Raw genomic sequence first — 22,950 nt, 5'->3', positions numbered from 1 at the left:
CAGTGATTGGTTGAAATTATCGAAATAAGACAATTTTTTACATGAAATAAATTCGAATACAAAAATATTTTTCTGTTCTATAACACAAAATAGATAAGTATACGAAGTTTGAAAGTCTTTCGCTACCAAAAACACTACGTAAAACATTAATGAAAAATGTGGCCCCCGTTTTAAAAAAGATCCAGGTTATGTCCTAGCATGGACAGTTCATTGACTGAATTTGTTATTACTATAACGAAGAGGATTTTTTTTCTCTAGCAATAGTTGTGATGTGTGCCTTCTACTTAGCTAGACTTTTCTGTTGCACATTTACATGTTTTAAAATCAATATCTAGCAGTAATAAAGGCATGTTCATACGTAGTTTTCAAATAGTTCCCTTCGAATTTTAAATAAAATGTCATTTTTTTCTCTTGAAAATACAGTCGATCTTTACTATTTAGTTTTTATTCTATAAATGTAACTGTTATAGTTTTATTTCTTTTTCACATTTAATGTTTTAATAATAAAATGAGAATAAAGATCTAATTAGTGAAAAGTATAAATCAATAATGATTATGAAAAGCTACACATTTTTATAGCTAACTACAGTGATTTTTTTTTTGTGCGCGTGTGTTAATTGAGCTAGTCGTGTCTTACGTTTTCTCGCTTGCACCATTTTCATATTTAATGCTTTCTGTCTGTAAAGACGGTATTTCTGTGTTAGGTGTATATTTGATTCAACATAAAGCATGTTTAAATGTTTACCAAAGACTGCTTCAGATTACTTCATTTCAATGTATTCATAGACGCAAGTCTGCACTGCCATCTTACCTTCATCAATAAACACATTCGCGAGTTAAATTTAAAGGGAAAGAAACTATCTAGCAATGTGAATATTAAACCAATTAGTATTTCAAGTTATCTATTGTAACTGCCTATCTATAGACGCGATGTTTAATTTCGATATACATCAAAATGATACAGAAAGATGAAATGACAAACAAGATGTGTTATCGTTTCCAAATGTGAAAACGCTAATTTGCAAATGTTATTGTTTATATAAGTTACAGTTGCCCTAAAGTTTATATTCGAAGTTTGCGTGGGGTAAAGTTGACAGTTGGATTTATTATTTTGAAATTAGGGCAAGACTTCCTTTTGTACCACCCCAAGATTTCCTTTTGTACCCCCCCCCCCCAACACCCCCTTTAAAACTTTTATTTTTTTCTTCACAAAACCCCGTTTTCGGCTACGGAGAATACGAATCTGCAAAAAAATTTGGCAAAAATCGGCATTTTAAAATTAAAATGAGAGAAAAAATGGTGGGAAATTTCCGAAATTAGTATTGCCATAGTCGCAGGTATGGTTTTATGGTGAGAAGTTTGCTTCTCAATCACATGGTTCCGGGTTCAGTCCTGCTGTGTGGCACTTTGGGCTATTGTCTTTTATTATATCGCCGGCCGACCAAGGCCTTATGTATATATGTTTATGTGTCTTTGTGTTTATGTTTGTCCCCCATCTCAACCAGTGTTGGTTGGTTTCTTTACGTCCCCATGACATAGCGGTTCGGCCAAAGAGAATAAGTACCAAGCTTAAAAATAAATTGTGGGGGGGGGGGGCGATTCTTTCGACTAAAAACACCCTTCAAGGTGGTTCACCAGGATATCTAATAACTGAATCAACCAGTAAAAGATATCTGAACAGCCAGAATCTAGGACACCACTGTATCCTCATCCAATGCGCATTAATGTTTGTTTTTAGTTATAATAAAAACCATTTTACATTAGTCTGATGGGTTACTCTATACTTTTGTAGAATACAAATTTATTGTGTGTGTGTGTGTGTGTAAAATTTCTAAGTAGCAGAAGGCTGAAATTCTGGACTTTTGGAGACTTGTAAACATTTCTGGATACAAAATTTGACACCTGAATCCAAGACATGTTTTGGAAAATACGGACGTGTGGCAACCCTATTTTAAATTAGAATTTATGCGAACACCCATTAATTCGAAGCATAACTTATGTATTAGATATACCCTTCTGTTTCTACAGTATCTTTCACACAATTATTGTAAGAGAAACGACGCAATTGGTTTTCAACCAGATAAAATAACTACGCTTCCAGATAGACTTTAATTTCGACGAAGTGTAACGCTCCAAAATTTATTGTTGGAACTTGTTTTTCGATAACAGCTTTATTGTGATGGAACAACGAGCGAATGATACACAATGATTCTCTGCTTAGTTGAGAACATACTGCGCATTTCAAGATACTGTTATGCAGCACATGGGGTGAAGTGTCGCAGTTTGGACAGTCTTAGTATGTTCGCAAATTCTAATGTAGACTACAGCGGAGCCGGGCTAGCTTTGGTTAGTTAAAACACAGCAGCGGAGGAGCCTGCACACAGTTATACGACCTATGTATGTGTGTTTACTTGTCGAGTCTGGAGGAAGAGACAGAGCCCATGGCTTTTGCAGACTCGACGAGACTGTTCCGTTATTTAAGCTGTTGCAGGTTAATACTCGCAAGAAAGACGTGAGTGGAGAGATTTCAGAGAGCCAATGTTTTCGGGTTTTAGCAGTTAGTACGAAGAGAAGGAATTAGATACACCAGAGTGCCGGATCAGTGGAAAAACGAGTGGGTCAGAGTTGCCTGAGTGGTGGAGATACAAGACTAGCCATTTCCGAAGGGCGAAGGTTGTTATAGTAGTGGCAGAAAAGAAATAGAGGCTGGGGTAAGTCTGTTAGTAATGGAGTTCCAATCAGTCGAGTGACACTTTTCTGAATACAGACCACCGCCTCAGATGTGGGAGTAGAACTTCAGAGTAGGTTTTATAGTTTCAGCAACTGTCGTTGGTTTAAATATCTTCTTGTCAAAAGAGATGAGCTAGTCTTTGAAATGCATTTCCAAGCTATGATAAGGGCGTGCTTTTGCCAAGAGAGATTCGCGGTGATAGTGAGGCCCACCATTTGGAGTGACTGGGGGCTCTAACTGAGTGCCATTCAGTTTTTGGAGGTGATGTTTTCTTGATACGGTTAGGCTGCTCTCAAGACTTCCATTTATGGAATCTATGCATGTTTGGCGTGTGGTGTTTAGATTGCTGGAGGATGATACGTGGTTCGGGAAGATAAGAGCAGAATGAAGGGTGCGTAACAGTGATCGTTGTTAGAAGCGGTGCAAATAGATCATTGATACATGGGAGGCATCCAAATTCTTTTAAAATTGGATGAATATGCTAGATAAAAGTATGATATGGGATGTAATTGGTAGCTTGTAGTTATCTACTTCGTTCAGCTGATGGTGGTACCACTGTTATGTATGACACCTCAGAAATAATTAGAAAAATTGATATCTGATCAACATGGAAGGTCGTCGAGGTTATTTCGTCTACTAGAAAATGTTTAAAACATTTTTTTTACGATTCTTTTTGTTTCACTAGCTCTCTTTCTCTGTCTTCCTCATTTTTTTTTTCCTATTGCAGTCTAGGCGCCTTTAATCTTTTTATCATGTATTGAATTATTTTCGGGTGGAAATTTGTATGGGAGATCTTTAACAAACATTAAAGGCATACCACAGTAGCGATGACTGTCGCTATTGACAACAGTAACTTGAATGAAAGAATGCGTCACTACTTGTTAAAAGTTTTTAAAGGGAGAGAGAAAGAAAAGGGAAAAGACAAATATATAGAGAAAGCTTCGAATAGCTTCTTCCCACATTCTTCCTTTCCGCATATGAGTAAGCTAATGGAATAGAACGAACCAACAAAAGAAACTTTTACGCGTTGCTCGACCTGCTAGAAATAGCAGTCAAATTTAACAGATAATGTCACAACGTCTCTAAGAATGTACACATTGGATAATGTAATCTTGGATATGCAGAAATACAGGGTGGAGGTCAAGGATGAAACCTATTTCATCATGAGCATACTCGATTTGGGCTAACTTGGGATAAAACAATTATCAGAATTCATGTCGACCTTTTCATTTGATATTGTATGAGTTTATAATCTCGCTCTCTCTCTCTCTCTCTCTCTCTCTCTCTCTCTCTCTCTCTCTCTCTCTCTCTCTCAGACAGTTTTTTTTGCATATTCTTTTGTCTTTTTTTAGTACCTCTTCCCTTTTTTTCTCTCACATATACAAATGAAAAATAGGAGCTAAATCTCCTTCAAATCACGTCCTAACTTCTTAATGTATGTGTGTGTGTGTATATATATATATATATATATATATATATATATATATATATATATATATACACGCACATATAAATCAAAGTATGCAGTATTATAGATCCATTACAACTGATTGGTAAGATCGGCTGTAAAGGAGTTTCAATACTGTATACTTAGATTAATAAATTCACTCCATTAACAGATATACAGATACATATTTTTTGGTCAGTGCACCTCCTTGAAGAATTTTAGTCATATGATTCGGTTTCAGGTCTTATTATTTTTTTGTAAAGCCTGATACTTATTTTATCGGTTTCTTTTATCGTTTTTTTTAAATGGACACTTTAGACAATTGACACTGAGTAAGAACAAGGAGACAGCAAGCATCTGTGAAGATGGAGCAGTCACCATGTATTTATGAATGCATGTATGTGTAACTGAATGAATGATCTACACTAATTTATTCCTATATTCAAAACCCAAGGTCAATGCCAAATACTCTATCTTTAAAATAGTATTTGTGCTAATGTAAATGTATCTTGCATGGTATTTAATATATCTTTCATGCATTTTTTGTTGTCCAAATTCATGTCATTGGCCACTCTGTGTTATTTCTCTTAGCCCATTTTTGTTCTAATTATGTAAATTGCTCTAGGCCATAAAATGTTCTCTACTCTTTTTGTATATGTCTACTGGTAGGACAACTGCTGTACTGATGATACCTATTGAGGCAGAAACTCATGTCCACCGCTGTCCTTTTATCCTCAGATAAAAAAAAAGAGAGACAAAAACACAAAAATAAACTGTCTCTTCCTTAATGGCATGTCTGAGTGTATTTGTATTATTTCTGTGGGCCTCTATGAACACTTTCTCATAGATAAATAATATGGTCTCAATGAAGGCATTCATTTTTGTTTCTGTCTTAGTTTGTCATATTGAATAATCCAACTTGACAAGCTTTAGAAAGTAATTAACTTAGTAGTTAGTACTGCGTGTATCCTCCTATATTAAAATTTTACAATATAAGTATTAAGTAGCTGTCACAAATCAGGTTTTAGTTCTCAGATTCAGTTCACCATGCAGAACTTGCTAGTCCATTTTATTGTTGTATGAGGCAAAGCTGTGGGGTGGGTGCTGTTGAATTATTGAATTGTAGAGGATGAATAAGAATGGTACAATTTATATCAGAGCTTGAAAAGAGAATGAATTGAGATGGAATGGTTGGACTTTGGTACTTAATAGACTGAAATATGAGTAACAACAAGCAAAGAGTTGTTTAATCTTTACTCACTTCTGATTGAGCACACCTATGATAAAAACATTTGAACTATGACCATCCTGTTTTTTTCTGTCTCTCTTTTCTTATTCTTTTTTTTCAGTGAACTTCAGACTTCATTATCCAGTCTCATAAAATAGTATAATGTGGTTTGAGGGAGATTTGGCTACTACATATAGCATCTCAAATCACTACATAGAGGTTCCCACATTAGCTTGTGAGCAGATGGTTGGATGCAGTAAACATTATCGAAATGAAATGAATGCCACTAGTCAATACTGTCCAAAGGCTGTAGGAACCTAGTGCTAGGCACCAGTGCATTTCTTGCTTGGGGACTTTAACCCTTTAGCATTCAGATTACTCTGTGAAATGTAATGCTTATTCATTCATATTGTTTTGAATTAATCACATATTATCTTGTAGCTTCAGTGGTTAGAGCATTGGGCTCACAATCATGAGGTAGTGAGTTTGATTCCTGGACTGGATTGTGTGTTGTTTTCATGAGCAAGACATGTTATTTCTTGTTGTTCCAGTTCACTCAGCTGTAGAAATGAGTTGCAATGTCACTGGTATCAAGCTGTATTGGCCTTTGCCTTTCCCTTACGTGGTGCAGAGAAGGGAGGCTGCTATGCATGAGCGACTGTTGGTTTTCCATAATCAGCCTTGCTTGGACTTGTGCTTTGGAGGGGAACTTTTCATGGTCATTCATGACTAAAGGTCTTTACCCTTTTTTACTATCTTGTAGCGTCAAGATTTCAGTGATGTGATTGTTTACTCTTAGAATAACATTGTAGAGAGGGCAGGTGTGAGAGGCTGGATCTGGCAGATTTTAACATAAAATGGGTTGAATATTATGGCTGGATACACCTGGTTAAAACACTAAAGGGTAACCCTTTAGTATTTGAAGCTATGTGATGATAGCTCTGCTGGTAGCAAGTTATGAAGAACTTTATCTATTACACAGAAGAAAAAGTGTTCAGAAGTTACACCATACCAATGACACACAGAATTTCAACTGAATAATGTGTGTACCACTAACTGTGTCTTTTATTATATATATATATGTAGAGAAAGAGTATAATATATACTCTCTCTTTCTATATATATATATATATTTATTTATTTATATATAGGGTCATCCCATAAATAATGCATTTTTTTAAATACTTTTTATTTTTCAAAATTAAGATAAACAAAGTTCTTTTTCAATCTAAAATATACTTTCCTTCATTTTCTACAATGCTCTTCCATCTATCTGGTAGACTTGCAAGGCCCCTCTTCCACAATTCACTTGTCCATGATGAAAAATACTCCGCCAGTACTGTTCTGACCTTGGTTGCAGTATAAGGTGGCACATAAGAGCAAAGTGCCCCCAGAGACAAGAACAAGTGACAGAGGAGTGTCAGGAGGAGGAGAAAAGTACAGTAGTGGAAAAGGAAATAGCAGTAGCTGAAACTGAGAGTGAAGGAAAGGGTGAGTCACCACCCAAAAAGAAAAGAAAAGCAGCAAAGGAAAAGAGAGAGAATGAAGCAACACCACGTCAAGCGCTAGAACCAGAACCAGAACCTTCCACAAGCAAAAATGAGGAGAAACAGCAAGAACGACCGGAAAGAAGAACAGAGTCAGGGAAGATACCAACAGGAAAATATGAAAAAAGAATAGTTGTATTAAAAAAATGCATATCGTTTTAGGTGTAGAAGTGGCTGTGTGGTAAGTAGCTTGCTTACCAACCACATGGTTCCGGGTTCAGTCCCACTGCATGGCACCTGGGGCAAGTGTCTTCTACTATAGCCTCAGGCCGACCGAAGCCTTGTGAGTGGATTTGGTAGATGGAAACTGAAAGAAGCCCGTCGTATATATGTATATGTATATATATATGTATGTGTGTGTGTGTGTGTGTGTTTATGTGTCTGTGTTTGTTCCTCCAACATCGCTTGACAACCGATGCTGGTGTGTTTACGTCCCTGTAACTTAGCGGTTCGGCAAAAGAGATCGATAGAATAAGTACCAGGCTTACAAAGAATAGGTCATGGGGTCGATTTGCTCGACTAAAGGCGATGCTCCAGCATGGCCACAGTCAAATGACTGAAACAAGTAAAAGAGAGAGAGAGATAGAAAAACAGGTAACAAAGATGAAAGGTGTTGCAAGAGTCAGAATGTCAGACGAAAACACCATAGCAGTACTGCTGGACGATGGAAAAGCGACAAAATTGAAGGAAAGATTTGGTGAAAAAATTGAATGTATGGCAATTAAAGTGCAATACATGACATGCCAACTGTAATAGACTTTGCGGAATTGGATTTTTTGGGAGGAAGACTAAAACAAGGTAAAATATAATTGTAATAAATCATGATAAATACTGAACAGTTAGAACAGTAAAATGGAACTTTCCGCTTTGGTGGGTGGGAAGCCATTTCATCACCATTAATTAATAATTCATAAATCATTCATTTTCATTTTATATTCCCCATGTGCGTCTTTTGTATTGTGCCACTGTACACTCTGTATAACATGGCTTTATGCCAATGATAAAGAGAATAGTACTGTTCTGACCTCATCTACAGAATTCATATTTTTTCTGTCCAAATGATTTTGAAGACTGCAGAATAGATGATAATCAGGTGGGTGGAGCATCGTTTCCAATTTAAACTGCTCTAGCCTTTGGAATGTCATCCTCGCTGTATGTGGCCATGCATTATCCTGATGGAAGAACACCTTTTGTCTTAAAACCAAAGATGGTCATTTTTCTTCTAACACTGACTTAAGCTGCTTGCAGTAGATCTCTTTTATTATTGTTTGGTTTAGGCTTAAAAGTTCAAAGTGGACTAAACCTTTCATATCCCACCAAACAGGTAACAACATCTTACATAGGTAATGACCTTCTTTAACCTGGAGTGCTTGTGTTTCTCCTTTCCCTACTCACTCTCTTCGGTGCTTGACATTTTTATAGAGAACCCATTTCTCATCACCAGTTACTATTCGGTTCAAAACAGGTTCATTCGTGAGATGTGACAGCAGCAAGGAGCACACATTCACTCTCTGCACGTAATTAGACTCAGAAAATTTGTGAGGACCCCATTGACTCTATTTGATGACTTCTCTGATGGGACACAGGTGTCGATGAATGGTTGAATGACCAAATCCAAGCTTCTCTGCTAGTTTCTCAAAAGTTACAATGGGATTTTGTTACACCAGAGTTTGCAGGACATCCTTGTTGAGCTCTAAAGATCTTCCAGGACAAGGCTCATCTTCTAGGCTGTGGTTTCTGGCTCAGAGTTTCTGGAACCACTGTTGACATTGGCATAAGCTTATTGTCTGATTCCTGTATACTGCATTAATATTCTTCGCACTTTCCATTGCGTTGTTGCCTTTATTGAACTCATAAAGCAAAATATGCTGAATATGCTTCTTTGTTACTTACAAAATGGCTTTGTAAAAATAAGTTAAAATCAAACTGCACTCTTCAAAACTTCCACTAAGAATAAGGACATGGGGAAATTACTACCTCCTTTTATAGCAAATTGATGCAGCTAGTATATCCTGTTCCTTTCCTACTTTTAGTTCATGCAATTGAAAAAACTGCCTTATTTATGGGATGACCCAATATATATATATATATATATATATATATATATATATATATATATATATATACACCGACCAGATCTGTGGTTGGTGCAAAGTCCCCTCTCAACCCAAAGTAATGTGGTGGTGGAACAATGTAGTTGACAGGGCTATTAGACAAAAGAAACAGGCTTGGAAGGGCTGGAAGAACAGAGGTAGCAGGGAATTATATCAGACTGCCAGAAGGGAAGCTAGGAGACAGGTTTACTTAGCCAGAGGAGAAGCAGATCAGAAAAAATTTGCCAATGTTCTGCGCCGTGAGAATCAAAGACTTGAAGTATTTTGTGTTGCAAGACAGTGTGTGAGAGAGAATCGTGATGTCATAGGAGAGAAATGTATCCGCATGGATGATGGCTCACTGCACTAAACGAGGCTGCAAAGAGAGAGGTTTGGAGACACCACTATGAAAGGTTGCTTAATAAATAGAATGAATGGGAGAAAGAGAGACTGCTGCATGTCAGCCCAACAGAGGGACCAGCTATCCTAATTGACAGTACCTTGGTAGATAAAGCGATCAAGAGTATGAAGACAGGGAAAGCCCCCGGCCCATCGAGAATCACTGCAGAGATGCTCAAAATATCTGGCAGTGTCGGCTATAGCCTAGTCACCCGTATAGTTAACCAGGTGATACATGAAGGAGTCATACCCAATGACTAGTGTAGCAGCACCATAGTCAACTGCTACAAAGGTAAAGGTAATGGTTTAGACACAAATAATTACAGAGGTATCAAGTTGTTGGACCAGGTAATGAAAGTCACTGAGAGGGTCATAGCCCAACTAATTAGGGAGAGAGTCAGTTTAGATGAGATGCAGTTTGGGTTCATTCTAGAGAAAAGCACCACTGATGCTATATTTCTGGTAAGACAGCTGCAGGAGAAATACCTAGCCAAAGATAAACCTCTGTACCTGGCTTTCGTTGACACGGAGAAAGCCTTTGACAGGGTCCCCTGATTCCTTATCTGGTGGTCAATGAGGAAACTAGGGGTAGATGAGTGGTTAGTGAGAGCTGTGCAAGCCATGTACAAGGACGCTATCAGTAAGGTGAGGGTTGGCAATGAGTACAGTGAAGAATTCCGGGTAGAGGTAAGGGTCCACCAAGGTTCAGTCCTCAGCCCCCTCCTATTTATCATAGTCCTCCAGGCAATAACAGATGAATTCAAGACAGGATGCCCATGAGAGCTCCTCTATGCTGATGACCTTGCCCTAATTGCTGAATCAGTATCAGAACTAGAGGAGAAGTTTCAGATGTGGAAGCAAGGACTAGAATCGAAGGGCCTTAGAGTCAACCTAGCTAAAACCAAAGTTCTAATAAGTAGGAAAGTAGACAAAACACAAACCCCTTCAGGTAGATGGCCCTGCTCGATCTGTAGAAAAGGCGTAGGTAGAAACTCCATAAGATGTACCCTGTGTAAGCTATGGACACATAAGAGGTGCAGCAATATCAAAGGAAGGTCAACTAGGAAGTTAGTTTTTGTATATGGCAGATGCTCAGGAGCAATAAACATTGAAAATGTGCAGAAAACAACCTTTGCCACACTCCAGGGAGAAAAACTAGAAGTAGTTGATATAGGCCTCTGTGTTGAGTCTGAGGCTGTGTGGGAAGATGAATTGAGGCATAACTAATGATCACTCCAAACACCATGATGTTGACTGGATGTTTGATTTTTATCACTCTTGGTACATGTCCTCACATTGACAGCCAAACACTCTGAAATGTTCATATTGGAGCTTCCAGCATGAATGCCAAGCTGTACAGTATGTCGTTTCCAACAAACTGGCAGAGTGAATTGTGTCATGGTACTTTTTTTTCTCACAGGCGGTACCCAATGACCCTACCGTACTGTGTAGTCGATAAAATAAAAAACAAACAATGCGCATGTGTGATATTGGAAATATAAATTGGCGACAATTTACCCATCGCACTGTGTGTGTGTGTTTGTGTACGTATGTATGTATGTAACAACTATAAAGCTTGAAACACGTGTACCGCAGAATCCTTTGTGTTTTTGTTTTTATTTTTGCATTTAAAATTTATATATATATATATATATATATATATATATATATATATATATATATATATATATATATATATATATATATATTGGATATAAACGTGTGTCTTTGTTTGTTGACATTTATTCTATTTATTCAAACGTCCACATTAACATTTAAATGCTTAGAAAGCGAGTCAGCGAAGGTGACTACGTGTCCGCTCGACCTGTTAGAAATAATAACTAAATCTCCCTCAAATACACTCTACCATATTGACTGTCTGAAGCAAAAATAATGATGTGTGAAATGACTTTGATCAGAGGTTTGCTTCATTTGAGCCTACTTGGTACCTAACTGGAGCATGCATACACATACACCCACGGTTATAACCCCAGCTTAATTATATATTGATCGTTTACGTACTTTCTATTTCATTCCCCCAACAACCCTTATATCGTCTTAGATGTTTTATATCAACCTCATTCTGAATCCATTTATGTATATAACTCACGGCAAAGGTCATATGTATGGTGTTACTAGCAGGAGGGCATGTATCGTTTTTACAAATCTTAAGACAATATTATTGCTTCACATTTCTTTAACACAAATTTTACTACAGCCTATAAGACTAAATAGTTATTCGATCTGTTAGAAATAGCAGCTAATTCTCTTTTATATCATACCCTCCATCTTAAAACTGACTTATCATAGGTGCAGCAACAAAATTTGCTTAGGGGCTGCAAACCCTACTCCAAAATTTTTTACGAATAAGGTCGATTTGTTTTCAATCTTAATATCAAAACACAGGTCGACTTTGCCTTTCATCCTTCTGGGTCGATGTAATCGATTTGTCCCCTACCCGCTGATTTCGGGCTTTGTGCCTATAGTAGGAAGGATTATTATATTTGTACATCAATCAAATCAGATAAATCCAATAATGGAAAAGTAATATTTCAAATCAGTCCAAAAATATTTCTATACTCGTTCGTTTTGGTGATGAAGTTTTTAAAGAGGATGCTCAAACGTTTCATTGCCCCGCAAAAGTTTTAGGAAGTGCAAGTGCACCTCCTACACCTACTGTTCCCGAAGTTATGGACGCAATGCATATTGTACTTCTTGGTACATCTTGTATAATTAGGGTAGGTGGAAACTGGAAGCTCGGCGGATGGATTTTGTTTGTTGTAATTTAAAGGGCCAGCTTTGTTACATTATATCAAGTAACATCGGTTCCAGAATTGCATTAGGGTTCACGTATTTGTGTAATAGTTTCACGGTAATTTAACAAGTAGGGCACGTCTAAATGATGATTTATAATTTAGGCACAGGATCAATGCCCATTGGTAAGGGGACACTGGACAGCACTGCACCTTCACTATTCAGTGGTACACCTTCAGATTTAGAAAATATACAGGGTGTCCACGAAATCTGGGTACACGGGGATTAACACGTACTTTAAGAAATTATTATTTCTTATATTTAATTGTCTATGTTATGATTTTATTTACTCCCATGTACCCACATGGGGATTAACACATACGTTAAGAAATTGTTATTTCTTATATTTAATTGCTTATGTTTTTATTTACTCCATGTATCCAGACTTTGTGGACACCCTGTAGTTTACAAAAATCTTCCCGCAATATAAATTAGTGCCCACCCGGAATATTCTGAAATTCTCTCAGGCACCAAAATCTGATGACAGGTCTGATAGGACCAGCAACTTCGTTTAGTGTATCGATCACGATGAGATGAAAGGCAAAGTTCAGCTCGGTGGGATTCGAAATCAGAACATAAAGAGATGGAAGAAATGCCGCAGGGCATTTTCCCGATGTTCTGACGATTCTGCCAACTTACCAACTCTAGAATGTCTTAATAAAATGGTGATACCACTAATGTCTACTCGATTTGGGCATACCTGTGGCCTAACATCAACAACAATAAGTACCGATACCACTAGTGTAGCTAGAGTGTGTGCCGCCCGGGGCGGCCCTTCCGTTTTCCATCCCCGGACCTCACAAAAAACACATATTGCCTACGCTAATGACAGGCACTGTATTATCTGGTTCGACTGACGATGTCATATTTAGCGATCGTATGGGAGAGAGAGAGAGAGAGAGCAAATAATATTTATGTGCTTGTAAAGGAGAAATCTAATGGAACTTAAATTATATTTTCGGAATGAAAGCGTTCTATGAGCTGTTAAAAATCTGTTTATCATAATTCCTACAGCGTGTATGGTAACGTTACATCTGTTTCCCCATACAACTTATTAGTCCCACATTAATTACAGCAGTAACAATTCAGAGTGTAGTTTATTTTAAACTTTATCACACGCGTGGATTGGGGTTTTCGCTTTTATAAACAATTAGAACATGGTAAAATAAGAATTTAGTGTGTCTTTATTTTATTGTAATACATTTATTCTTCTATAAACATCCTGCTTTATTAATACCATTACACGCGCACGTTGAGCCCACAATTACAATATATAAAAATATGCGTATAAAAAGTCTATGTGCATAGGTTTGGCTTATTGTTGTTGTTTCTGCTATTATAATTGTTGCTGCAATAAAGTATCTTCAATGCATCGATTTTGAGCTCTATTTTTTAAGATATATATATATATATATATATATATATATATATATATATATATATATATATATATATACATACAAAAACTCACCTGTGAGGTTTTTGCTAAGACTATTAACAGATACTATATATTTTATAAAATTTTGTTTTATAAAAATATATATTTAATATATATATATATATATATATATATATATATATATATATATATATAGAGAGAGAGAGAGAGAGAGAGAGAGAGAGAGAGAGAGAGAGAGAGAGATAAAGATTCAGTTGAATTAGGTACTTAAATTGAGGCACCTCATTAGGTCGGAACAATATATACACAACAATATTATGTAAATATCAAACTTGGTACACACGTACCGGCCGAATGATATTCATGCAGTGTATGTAGACAATTAGACCCAGCTGAGCAAAGAAATCCGCTCTTGGGCTATTCAGACATGTACATTATATTAAATATACAGTCCGTAATATTTACGAAAGGCAGATATGTGTGTGTGTGTGTGTGTGTGTGTGTGTGTATAAATATATATGAGAGAAAGGTGGGGGAAATAAGCCTACACTAGTGTGCTCCTCTATCGACTTTGTTTCCTCGTAACTTTCAGAAAAATGAATATTTTAAAATTCCGATATAATCGTAATATACAACATCAGCAAAGTATAGAAAATTTCATTTAGAAATAAGTTATGAGGAAACAAACTCACGCGGGGCCACACATGTGCAAGTAGGCCTACACTCATACACATACATACATACACTTTTTCAATTCACACGCTATTTAGACCCCACTCCCCATTTCTCTCTGTATTCCTCTCCCTAGACGCAAACTCGCGTCCTCAACGCCTGATATATATGCCAAAGAGACCGTATTATGTCACGCTGAGTTTGAAGAGTGAAAAATGGGTTTGGCATGCTTGTTGAAATGTAAACATGTGTTTGTCAGTTTACTTGTTGCAGCCTGTGGAAGATAGGGTGGTGACAAGTAAGGGTTGTAGTCATAGGAAGGCGAGGTGAAGGGAAAATAGTATTTAGTATTTATAAATTGGTGAAGTGAGAAACAATTGAAGTGAAAATTTCGTCACATGTTGGTACATGCGGAGAGTGACTAGTTCATCCTGTTTTGTGTTTTAGGTCAAACGTAGTCGCTTCAGTCAAACTATCGACTAGAACACGCAGAAGTAGTGAACTTATAGTAACAGTAGTTCGTTAAATGGAATGCTCTAGTTGTTGATTAGTCCCCAAGTCACTCCTGATTTTGCAAACCTATCATCAAAAACATTCCAACCATGGTCATCCCCACCTTTATACAAGCATATAACCACGACTACATTATCCAGCGTTCCATTTTAAGATAGTAGGATCTCACTTGAGGGCGGTTTGGCTTCTGTTTCTAGCAGTTTCAATTACTATGTAGGGGATCTATCATTGTGTAGTGCGGTCAGCCATCGTCTAACTGACCTGTGACACGTATGCCGACTGTTGTGTTTTAGCCACGGGTTAGTTCCTATCGAGCAGGCTTTTGATGAAAGGTGTGACCAACACATTTTTGGTGTCCACTGTATCACGATCAACCTATTTTTCCCTCGTATTCACTGTATCTAAGACCAATATTTTTTTTGTTTTTTTGTTATTAAAACAGTAGGCTCTGATTTGGTTACTATTTATAGTAGGTCAAGCAACTACGCATTGGATCGTTTGTCGAATGATTACGGGCTTTCCACTCGATCTGTTGCGCCGTATTAGATCATCGTTTTCCTATAGTTTTGACTGCAGTTCGCACTCCCTCCACTGTCCATCGTATAAATATGTAGGTTCTGATATTTACAGTTGCTGCCTGTTCTTCGACTCTAGTGACGTGCATCAAAACAGATTTGTGGACTATAATGAGGAGGCTTGTTCTGTTTGTTTGCGAATTCTGTGCTTGGATGCTCCTTCTTTTTGACATTTTTTCCTAGCTTGATGTTTATACGTTTTTTTCTTCTCTCCAGATATTTGTCGTTCAACGAGCATTTAAGTCGCGACCATTCAATCTAGTTTTCATGTGTTGGTTGTTTTGTAAGGTTACTTTTTAATGTTTTTCTTTCTTTTTATAGTCACAGAATAATTTGAAGATTTGGTTAATTCTAGCAAATCTTAGAGACTAGATCTTAGCTGTGAACACGACTTCCATTAGTGTTTCCTATTTCAGCTTGACCTTTTTACTTAGCGATTTATTTGCTAACATTTCGACAGTGTTGCTTGAGCTAACCTATGATCAAAAGTACCAGTCATGACCGTTCCATTTTTTCGTGTTTTTGAGACATTATCTTATTTTGGCTGTTATTTCTAGCATTTCCAGCGACAATAAAGAAATTTCTTTCGTTTGCTTACCGACAAACTCGTGAAAGGCTGAGACACGCCCTAAATTAATTTTCATAATTACCGATGAAAATATTGATTTCTAGCAATAGGCACAAGGCCTCAATTTTGGAGGCGAGGTATACTTAATTATATCGATCAGTATTCGATTGGTACTTTATTTTGTCGATCTTAGAAACATGAAAGGCAAAGTTGACTTGTTTAATGAAAATAGCTTTTTTTTTCTATTGCACCTCTGCAACCTATGTTGACATCTGAAGCTTAGTAGTAAATAATGATTGCCTTTCTTGTCTGATGTGGCGGCACGTTGTATCGATTATAGCTTATTCCATCTCCATTAATGCGTTCATACATTGTTTATTAATTGTTTTTTTTTAACACGGCCACATACGTAGCCAGTTGAATCGATCTGGTATATTCCAGATACTTTTTTTTTTTTGACCCGGCGACTTTTGGATCATATCCACCCGATGTCATTTTTTATCATTCCTGCTCAGTTTCTTGAACCTGTGTCAGATATTTACGTAAGTCGATGCAACCCAATTTGTTGCTTTGTGGTAGTATTTAAATCAGTGTGTGAGCGACGCGGTTTCTGTTCCCAGTTGGGACCATATTTCACTTAGGAAGCTAATGCCATGCAAAAGGCATGAATGTTCCAAAATCCCTCAAAATACTATGGTAAATTTTCAGATTAACTATTGCGCAGATAGATTTGTATGTGCATATCGCATTTGTTACCTCAATGACATATTTTCTTAGTTTATCTTGAGCCGCTGTTCAAAATGTAATCCATTATATATCAGGAATTAGTAAAGGCAAAAAACAAATAAGCAATATTGTTATTGTGTACTGCTACTATCAACAGTAGTGGAAAATCCTCTACTACCCAGCTACATGGTTCCAGGTTCAGTCCCACAGTGTGACACATTGGGCAAGTGTCTTCTACTTATAGCCTCGGGCCGACCAAAGCCTTGTGAGTGGATTTGGTAGACGGAAACTGAAAGAAGCCCGTCGTATGTATGTGTGTGTGTCCACCACTGCTTGACAACCGGTGTTGGTGTGTTTGCATCCCTGTCACTTAACGGTTTGGCAAGAGACCGATAGAATAAATACTAGGTTTTAGAAATAAGTCTTGGGGTCGATTTGTTCGACTAAAACCCTCCAGCACAGTGAAACAAGTAAAAGATAAAAGATATGTACTTTATCTAGTGAAACTGCAGTGAGATGTCGGAGGATGTACCATTATTATGAAGTACAGCTTTGGCGGGTGGGGTGGTGTACGGCTGCAGTTAAATAACTGTCAAATTACTTGATGGAAGAGTGAGGTCTGTGCTAAATCCATCTCGTGGTTCACTTTTTTTTTCTTTCTTTAAAGACATAGCGTTAGTTACTGAATGTTTCTCTCACGAAATTGATCCGACCTTTCTGGAAACATCTGATGGACTATAATAATAAATGAAGGCAAAACGCTGTATCAAACGAATTGTCTTGTAAACTATGATTTTAATCTGCTCTAGTAGGATTAAGATAGAAAAGGTTGATATCAAAAGAAAGAATAATTAAGCCAACTTCTATAACCGTTTCTTTTTTTAATTTTTATATCTCAACTCTCGTTATATTTGTGGTATTAGTAACCTTTCAGATGGAAACTGTTAAAAAAAACCTGCCAGTTTTTTTGGCGGTGGGCAACACATTGTTTACTCTGTCATGTAGGGGTAGGAATCTTAATTGATATCGAATATAAACAATATTGTTTTCTCTCACGTTGTCTTTTAGAGAATTGATTTTATGTAAGTTGCTGCTTTGTTGGATTGTAGTCGGGCTTAAACTGAGAAAAACTGCATAGAGGAAGGTGAAAAAGCATTTAGATCTTATGTAGATTAGTCCTTGGATCGTTAAGGTTGATAGTTAATGGTAATCCTGGCTGCGTTAGGCCAAATAGATTTTCTGCGCGGTAATTAGATTAGATATTAAAATGTTAGGAGTAGATTAATTATATCAATCATTTTAAAAAGTAAATATGTGTAGTTAGAGTGTGCAAAATTTTACTTCAAAAGATAAATTGACGAAGAACTGAGTGGAACTGCCCATCGCAAACCCGCATAGGACAAGGGATATTTCATTTAGTTTAAAGGGATATTTTTTGTTATCTATAGATTTCAATATACTCTTTTGCGTTTCTTATTACGATTACACAAACTTCGTCATTTTGGGGTAATAAAATGTACTTTCTCGTTTGTTACCCTTTATCTTTTACTTCTTTCGGTCATTGGACTGTGGCCATGCTAGAGCACCGCCTTGAAGGGTTTTAGTCGAACGAATCGACCCCATCGGTACTTATTTTTTAAAGCCTACCACTTATTCTATCGGCTCCTTATGCCGGACCGTTAAGTTACGGGGACGTAAACAAAACAACATCGGTTATCAAGCGAAGTGGGGGACAAACATACAGGTCTATATATTTTACGACGGACTTCTTTTCAGTTTCCACACACAAGGCTTTGGTTGAGCCGGTGCAATAGTAGAAGAAAAAACTTGCCCAAGGTATCGCGCAACAGAATTGAACCTGGAACCATGTTGTTGGGAAGCAAACTTCTTACCATACAGCCACACCTTCATCAACTTAATTAATCACGAAGAGGTAGTTAAGCGTTCAGTTTATAACATCATAATGTTACTTTAGATTTAATAAATTACTTTCAGGGTTTGTTTGTTTCAATAATTTTATCAATTCACACACGGCCGATCTTTTTTTTTTTTTTTTCTAATTTGTCTCACCAAGCTGCAATTTCTTTTGATTGATATTTCACACCATAATATCTTTATAATCTTGGATTCTCACAAATTCTTACCTCACCTGTTAACGCTGTCAATGCCTTGCGAGTGGGATTTGGCTAAGGGTAATTGTGCGGAAGCGCGCGCGCGCGTTTTGTATTAATACACTACACGTCATTTTTCTTTTCCTTTTGTTTTCTTAATGGTAAAATAGACTTAATTGTGTTTATTTTTACTTTAGAACCGTTACTGAAGATCCTCTTTAATAAGCTGATCACAGTTAAATGATTGAACCCGTTTCGTTTACACTACCACCAAAATCACACTTCTTTCTCCCTTATCTAAAATCCACATGTGTTGCATGATAATCTAGATGGTAAGTCATGTTGACATATATTTTGTCAGAAGGGTTGCGTGTAACATGTTTGATAAAACTATCATTGACTTAAACATTGTTTTCAGAAGCAGTCAGACTAACTTTTTATTCAACTGTATCGATTGATTTCTACCTATATATAAAATACTGTGTTGGAACAGCTTCGTTTCATTATTTTGGTTCCGCCCTTTTCCGTCTTCTACCGAAAACCACCGAAAATTTACCTTTCCAGATAATTTTCTTCCTTCTGGTTTTCATCTTTCGTTAGCTTTTCCAACTTTCTAGTTCTTTATCCGAGCAGAAGATATTTTCTCTTACTTGTTTGTGTTAGCGAAGGAATGTTGATCAGAATCAGTGGCTCCGTTCCTTCACACCTTATTTTCTATATTTTGTGAAGGCATTCTCATAAAATGCAGGACTTTTCACCTTTAGATACAGGTTTCTCTGGCAATGTAGGTTCTTCCCTATAAACGTTGATAATGACTGAAATTTTTCTGTAAAGCTATATACATTATTATGTATATATGAATTTGGTTTTTGTATAATCAATAAAATGTTTAAATTTGAATTAGTATTTTCACATCTCTTCAAATTAAGATGGGACAGTACCATTCATTAGCTTGTGCACTCTCCTGAGCCTAAATGGATCTTGAAAAAAATGTAGTGTTCAATCAAATACCAGTGCCTTAAACATCAACAACAATACTACTACAATATGAAGTCAGTAATAGAGCCCCTACATGGGCGCTCAATCTACTTGAAATAGCAGCTAAATCTCTCTCAAATCACTATCTGCTATCTTAAATAAATAAATTTAAAAAAGGATTCATTAAATAAGGTAGTTTGCTGTGAGAAAAAGATGGTGATAGCTGGAATGCTTTGATCATAAGTCTGCTTGACCAAGGCTGGCCTGAGGTTAAATAAGAACACCATTAAAAATGTAAGTTCACTTATCATACACATACTTATAAACTAGTAAAATAGCTGCAGCTTTACCACTTGAGATCAGAATTCTGAGCTGGGTCACCATCTTTCTTGTATTTCTGAATCCCTCTTGTTCAACACTACTGCAGCCACTGCCAAAACATTTGAACACATGAACAGACTGCACAAGTGACTGTTCTATATGACAAGGGACTGCACAAGTGACTGTTCTAAATGCAATGACACTTTTTCTATTGTTTTTTTCTTAATTATCTGTTTTTTTTCTCCTTTTTTTTTTTTAACACAAAACACTTTTACTTTTTTTCCCCTCTTTTTTGTTCCTTTTTTTTTTCAAAACAATTTTACTCTTTTTTTTCTCCTTCTTTTTAATATCTCATAAAAAGCTCCAAGTCCTTTAGTTCGATTACTGGTGGCAGCTCGTCGAACTCCACTGCTACTCCGGGCAGGTCAATTTTGTCTCCGCACATGTCTATTAGTCTCCTGTATGTGTCCTTATCGACAACAATGGCCTTCACATTCTCAGAGTACACATTTGTGGGTAACTTTACTCTTATAATATGTTTAAATTTTACAATTTTTCTCTCCGTCTCTTTGTTTTTTGAATATGTCACAAAATTCCATTTGTTTTTTCCTTTCTTCTTCCACTACTGGTGTCTTTCCCTCCTCAACTCCAAACAATTTCTCCATTTCACCCTAGCACAGTTGCACTCCCGAATTTTTTTCCTTCACTGGGACAATCGGTGTCATTAGCACTGTTTCCTCCTTCTGTAAATCCACCTTTTTAATTGCCTTCTCTCTTTCCTTCTCCATCTCCTCTTCGTCTGCCTTCCTTCTGGTCACAGCTTTCTTTTCCACCTCTTCTTTCTTCTTTTTCTGGTTCTCTGGTAGCGAGCTCATTCTTCCACTTCTCCTTTTTCTTTCCACCACCGTGAATCCCTCCTCCGTTGTATTTTCTTCCATCTCTACCTGTACTGCCTGGTTCGTGCTCTCCTGTTTTTCTGTTGGTTCTCTCTGTGGGCATTTTGCCTTCATGTGGCCTTTCTTCCCACATGCAAAACATATAGGCAGATTGCCCTCCACTTTCACTCTCAATCTTAGGCCGTCGAGCAGCACTATCTCCTCATTGATTCTATTTTAATTTTCCACTGTTGCCTGGATAGTGAGTTCAATTCCATATCCCCAGCAGTCAACACTTTGCGCTCCTGCGGCCCTCAACATCTTGGCCTCCTCCCTCACACTGAACATTACTGCTGTCATCAGCCATGCTTCCTCCAGCTCTGGGGGCACCCCGCCCACTTGCACTCCGGCCACACGTTTGCCACAGTACGAAGGCAAAAGCACCCACTCCTCCGATCGCATAGCCTCCCTGGAGCTCCCAATTTCTTTCTCCTCCGTTGCAAAGCACACCTCCACTGTGGCATACCTTCTTCCTCCTGTTACAAATTTTGTCCATTTCCCGATACCTCTCAAACACTCCTCAATCCCCATTGTGAGCTCCATCTTTCCTGTTGCGATTTTCATGGTATTAAATACCACAGTTCTTTTTCTTACACTGCTTATCAGCTCCGCAGGTGGTGTCAACTTCAACGTGTCTCCAACTTTCACCAGCAACTTCTCACATTCTTTCATTTTCTTCGGCTCCACCTTAATTTCAGTTGTTTCCAGTTTTCATTCCTCTGTTCCTCCTCCATTTGTGGCTGCATAACTCTGGCCACCCACCGGCGCTTTCTCCATTCTCCCCCAATGGGAAGAGAGAAAAAACAACGAACAATATCAACAATCAACAGCAATAATTAACAACCAATTTTTCAACAAAAAAATTCAACGTTGCAACTCACTTCAAAAACTCTCTGTTATCAACAACTCAACTCGTACCTCACTGACTGTGTCAGTTCACTATTTATTAGTAGTGGACCAGCCCACTTGTCACCTGGGGGGCATCTGCCACAACAGTGCAAAGAAATGCTTTGTATTTATTTTTGATTGTGTGGATGAAGTTGATGATATAAATCAGGGGTTCCAAACTATTTTTTACTTACGGACTTCTTTGATTACTATTTTACTCTAGTGGACACCTATATCCATTCAATGTTTAAAAACTAGTTTTATAACTACTTCTTTCAAAATTCTTGTTTTGTTTTTCACACATCTCACTTGTGTAGGTTTACAACACTCTGAGGAAACATTTTTAGTGGTCAGAAACCTAGCTGTTGCTTGTAATAAATACATCTAAAGCTAAAAAATTTTTTCGTGGACCTTTAAAATACCACTGTAGATCCCCTAATTTGCTATTTTGCTTGCATGACCCCCCCCCCCCCAATCTTATACAGGCTCATAGGGGTCATATGGGCCCCAGTTAAGAACCACTGATGTAGATGATGGTGCTGGTTATGTTAACAGAGATGGCAGTGATGAAGAGAGTAGAGGTAGGTGTAGTTGTGGTGGTGATAATGTGTAGGTGATGGCAATTGTTGTATATCAGTTACATTCCAAGGTTCCCTCAATGTCTTCCCCATTTTTCGTTTGTCATCTAGTAAATTTTTTACCATTGTGCTTTTCAGTGGCAGTTATTAAAAAAAAAAGAATTGTGAAACTAAATTACTTTATTAATTGTAATCAAATGAAGAAATGAAATTGTATTTGATTTAATATCAAATGTTACTGGGAAGCCCAAACACAAAACCTCCATTTGATTTAATGACTGCTTTGACCTACATACAGAGAAACTAAACTAGAGTTCCAAGAAATAAATCTAGTTGGTTTTGCTTGAAGGTTACCACACTCACAGCTGTTGAGACATCGTCGTTTTTTAGTTAATATATCTGGACTAAAGGCAGAGTGAATCATGTT

General features: G+C 37.2%; 1 protein-coding gene across 8 annotated transcripts in view; it reads left to right on the top strand.

The window, feature by feature from the left end:
* The window catches only part of LOC106867929 (uncharacterized), a 112,858-nt gene that overhangs the window by 62,696 nt on the left and 27,212 nt on the right, over positions 1-22,950 (top strand). Inside the window, exon 1 of one of the 8 annotated variants that reach the window (XM_052968430.2) lies at positions 19,137-19,155. The exons of the other annotated variants lie outside the window; for them this stretch is intronic. Within the exon in view, the coding sequence (XP_052824390.1) occupies positions 19,153-19,155 (3 nt within the window). The 5' untranslated portion in view covers positions 19,137-19,152. Of the gene's footprint in view, positions 1-19,136; positions 19,156-22,950 lie in introns of those variants that run through there. 8 annotated transcript variants of the gene reach the window in all.

This window comes from Octopus bimaculoides, chromosome 1 (genome assembly GCF_046866305.1).
Source record: "Octopus bimaculoides isolate indiv1 chromosome 1, ASM4686630v1, whole genome shotgun sequence".
Lineage (NCBI taxonomy): Eukaryota > Metazoa > Mollusca > Cephalopoda > Octopoda > Octopodidae > Octopus > Octopus bimaculoides.
The sequence above is the reverse complement of the archived record's forward strand: the minus strand, read 5'-3'. Positions and strand labels throughout refer to the sequence as shown.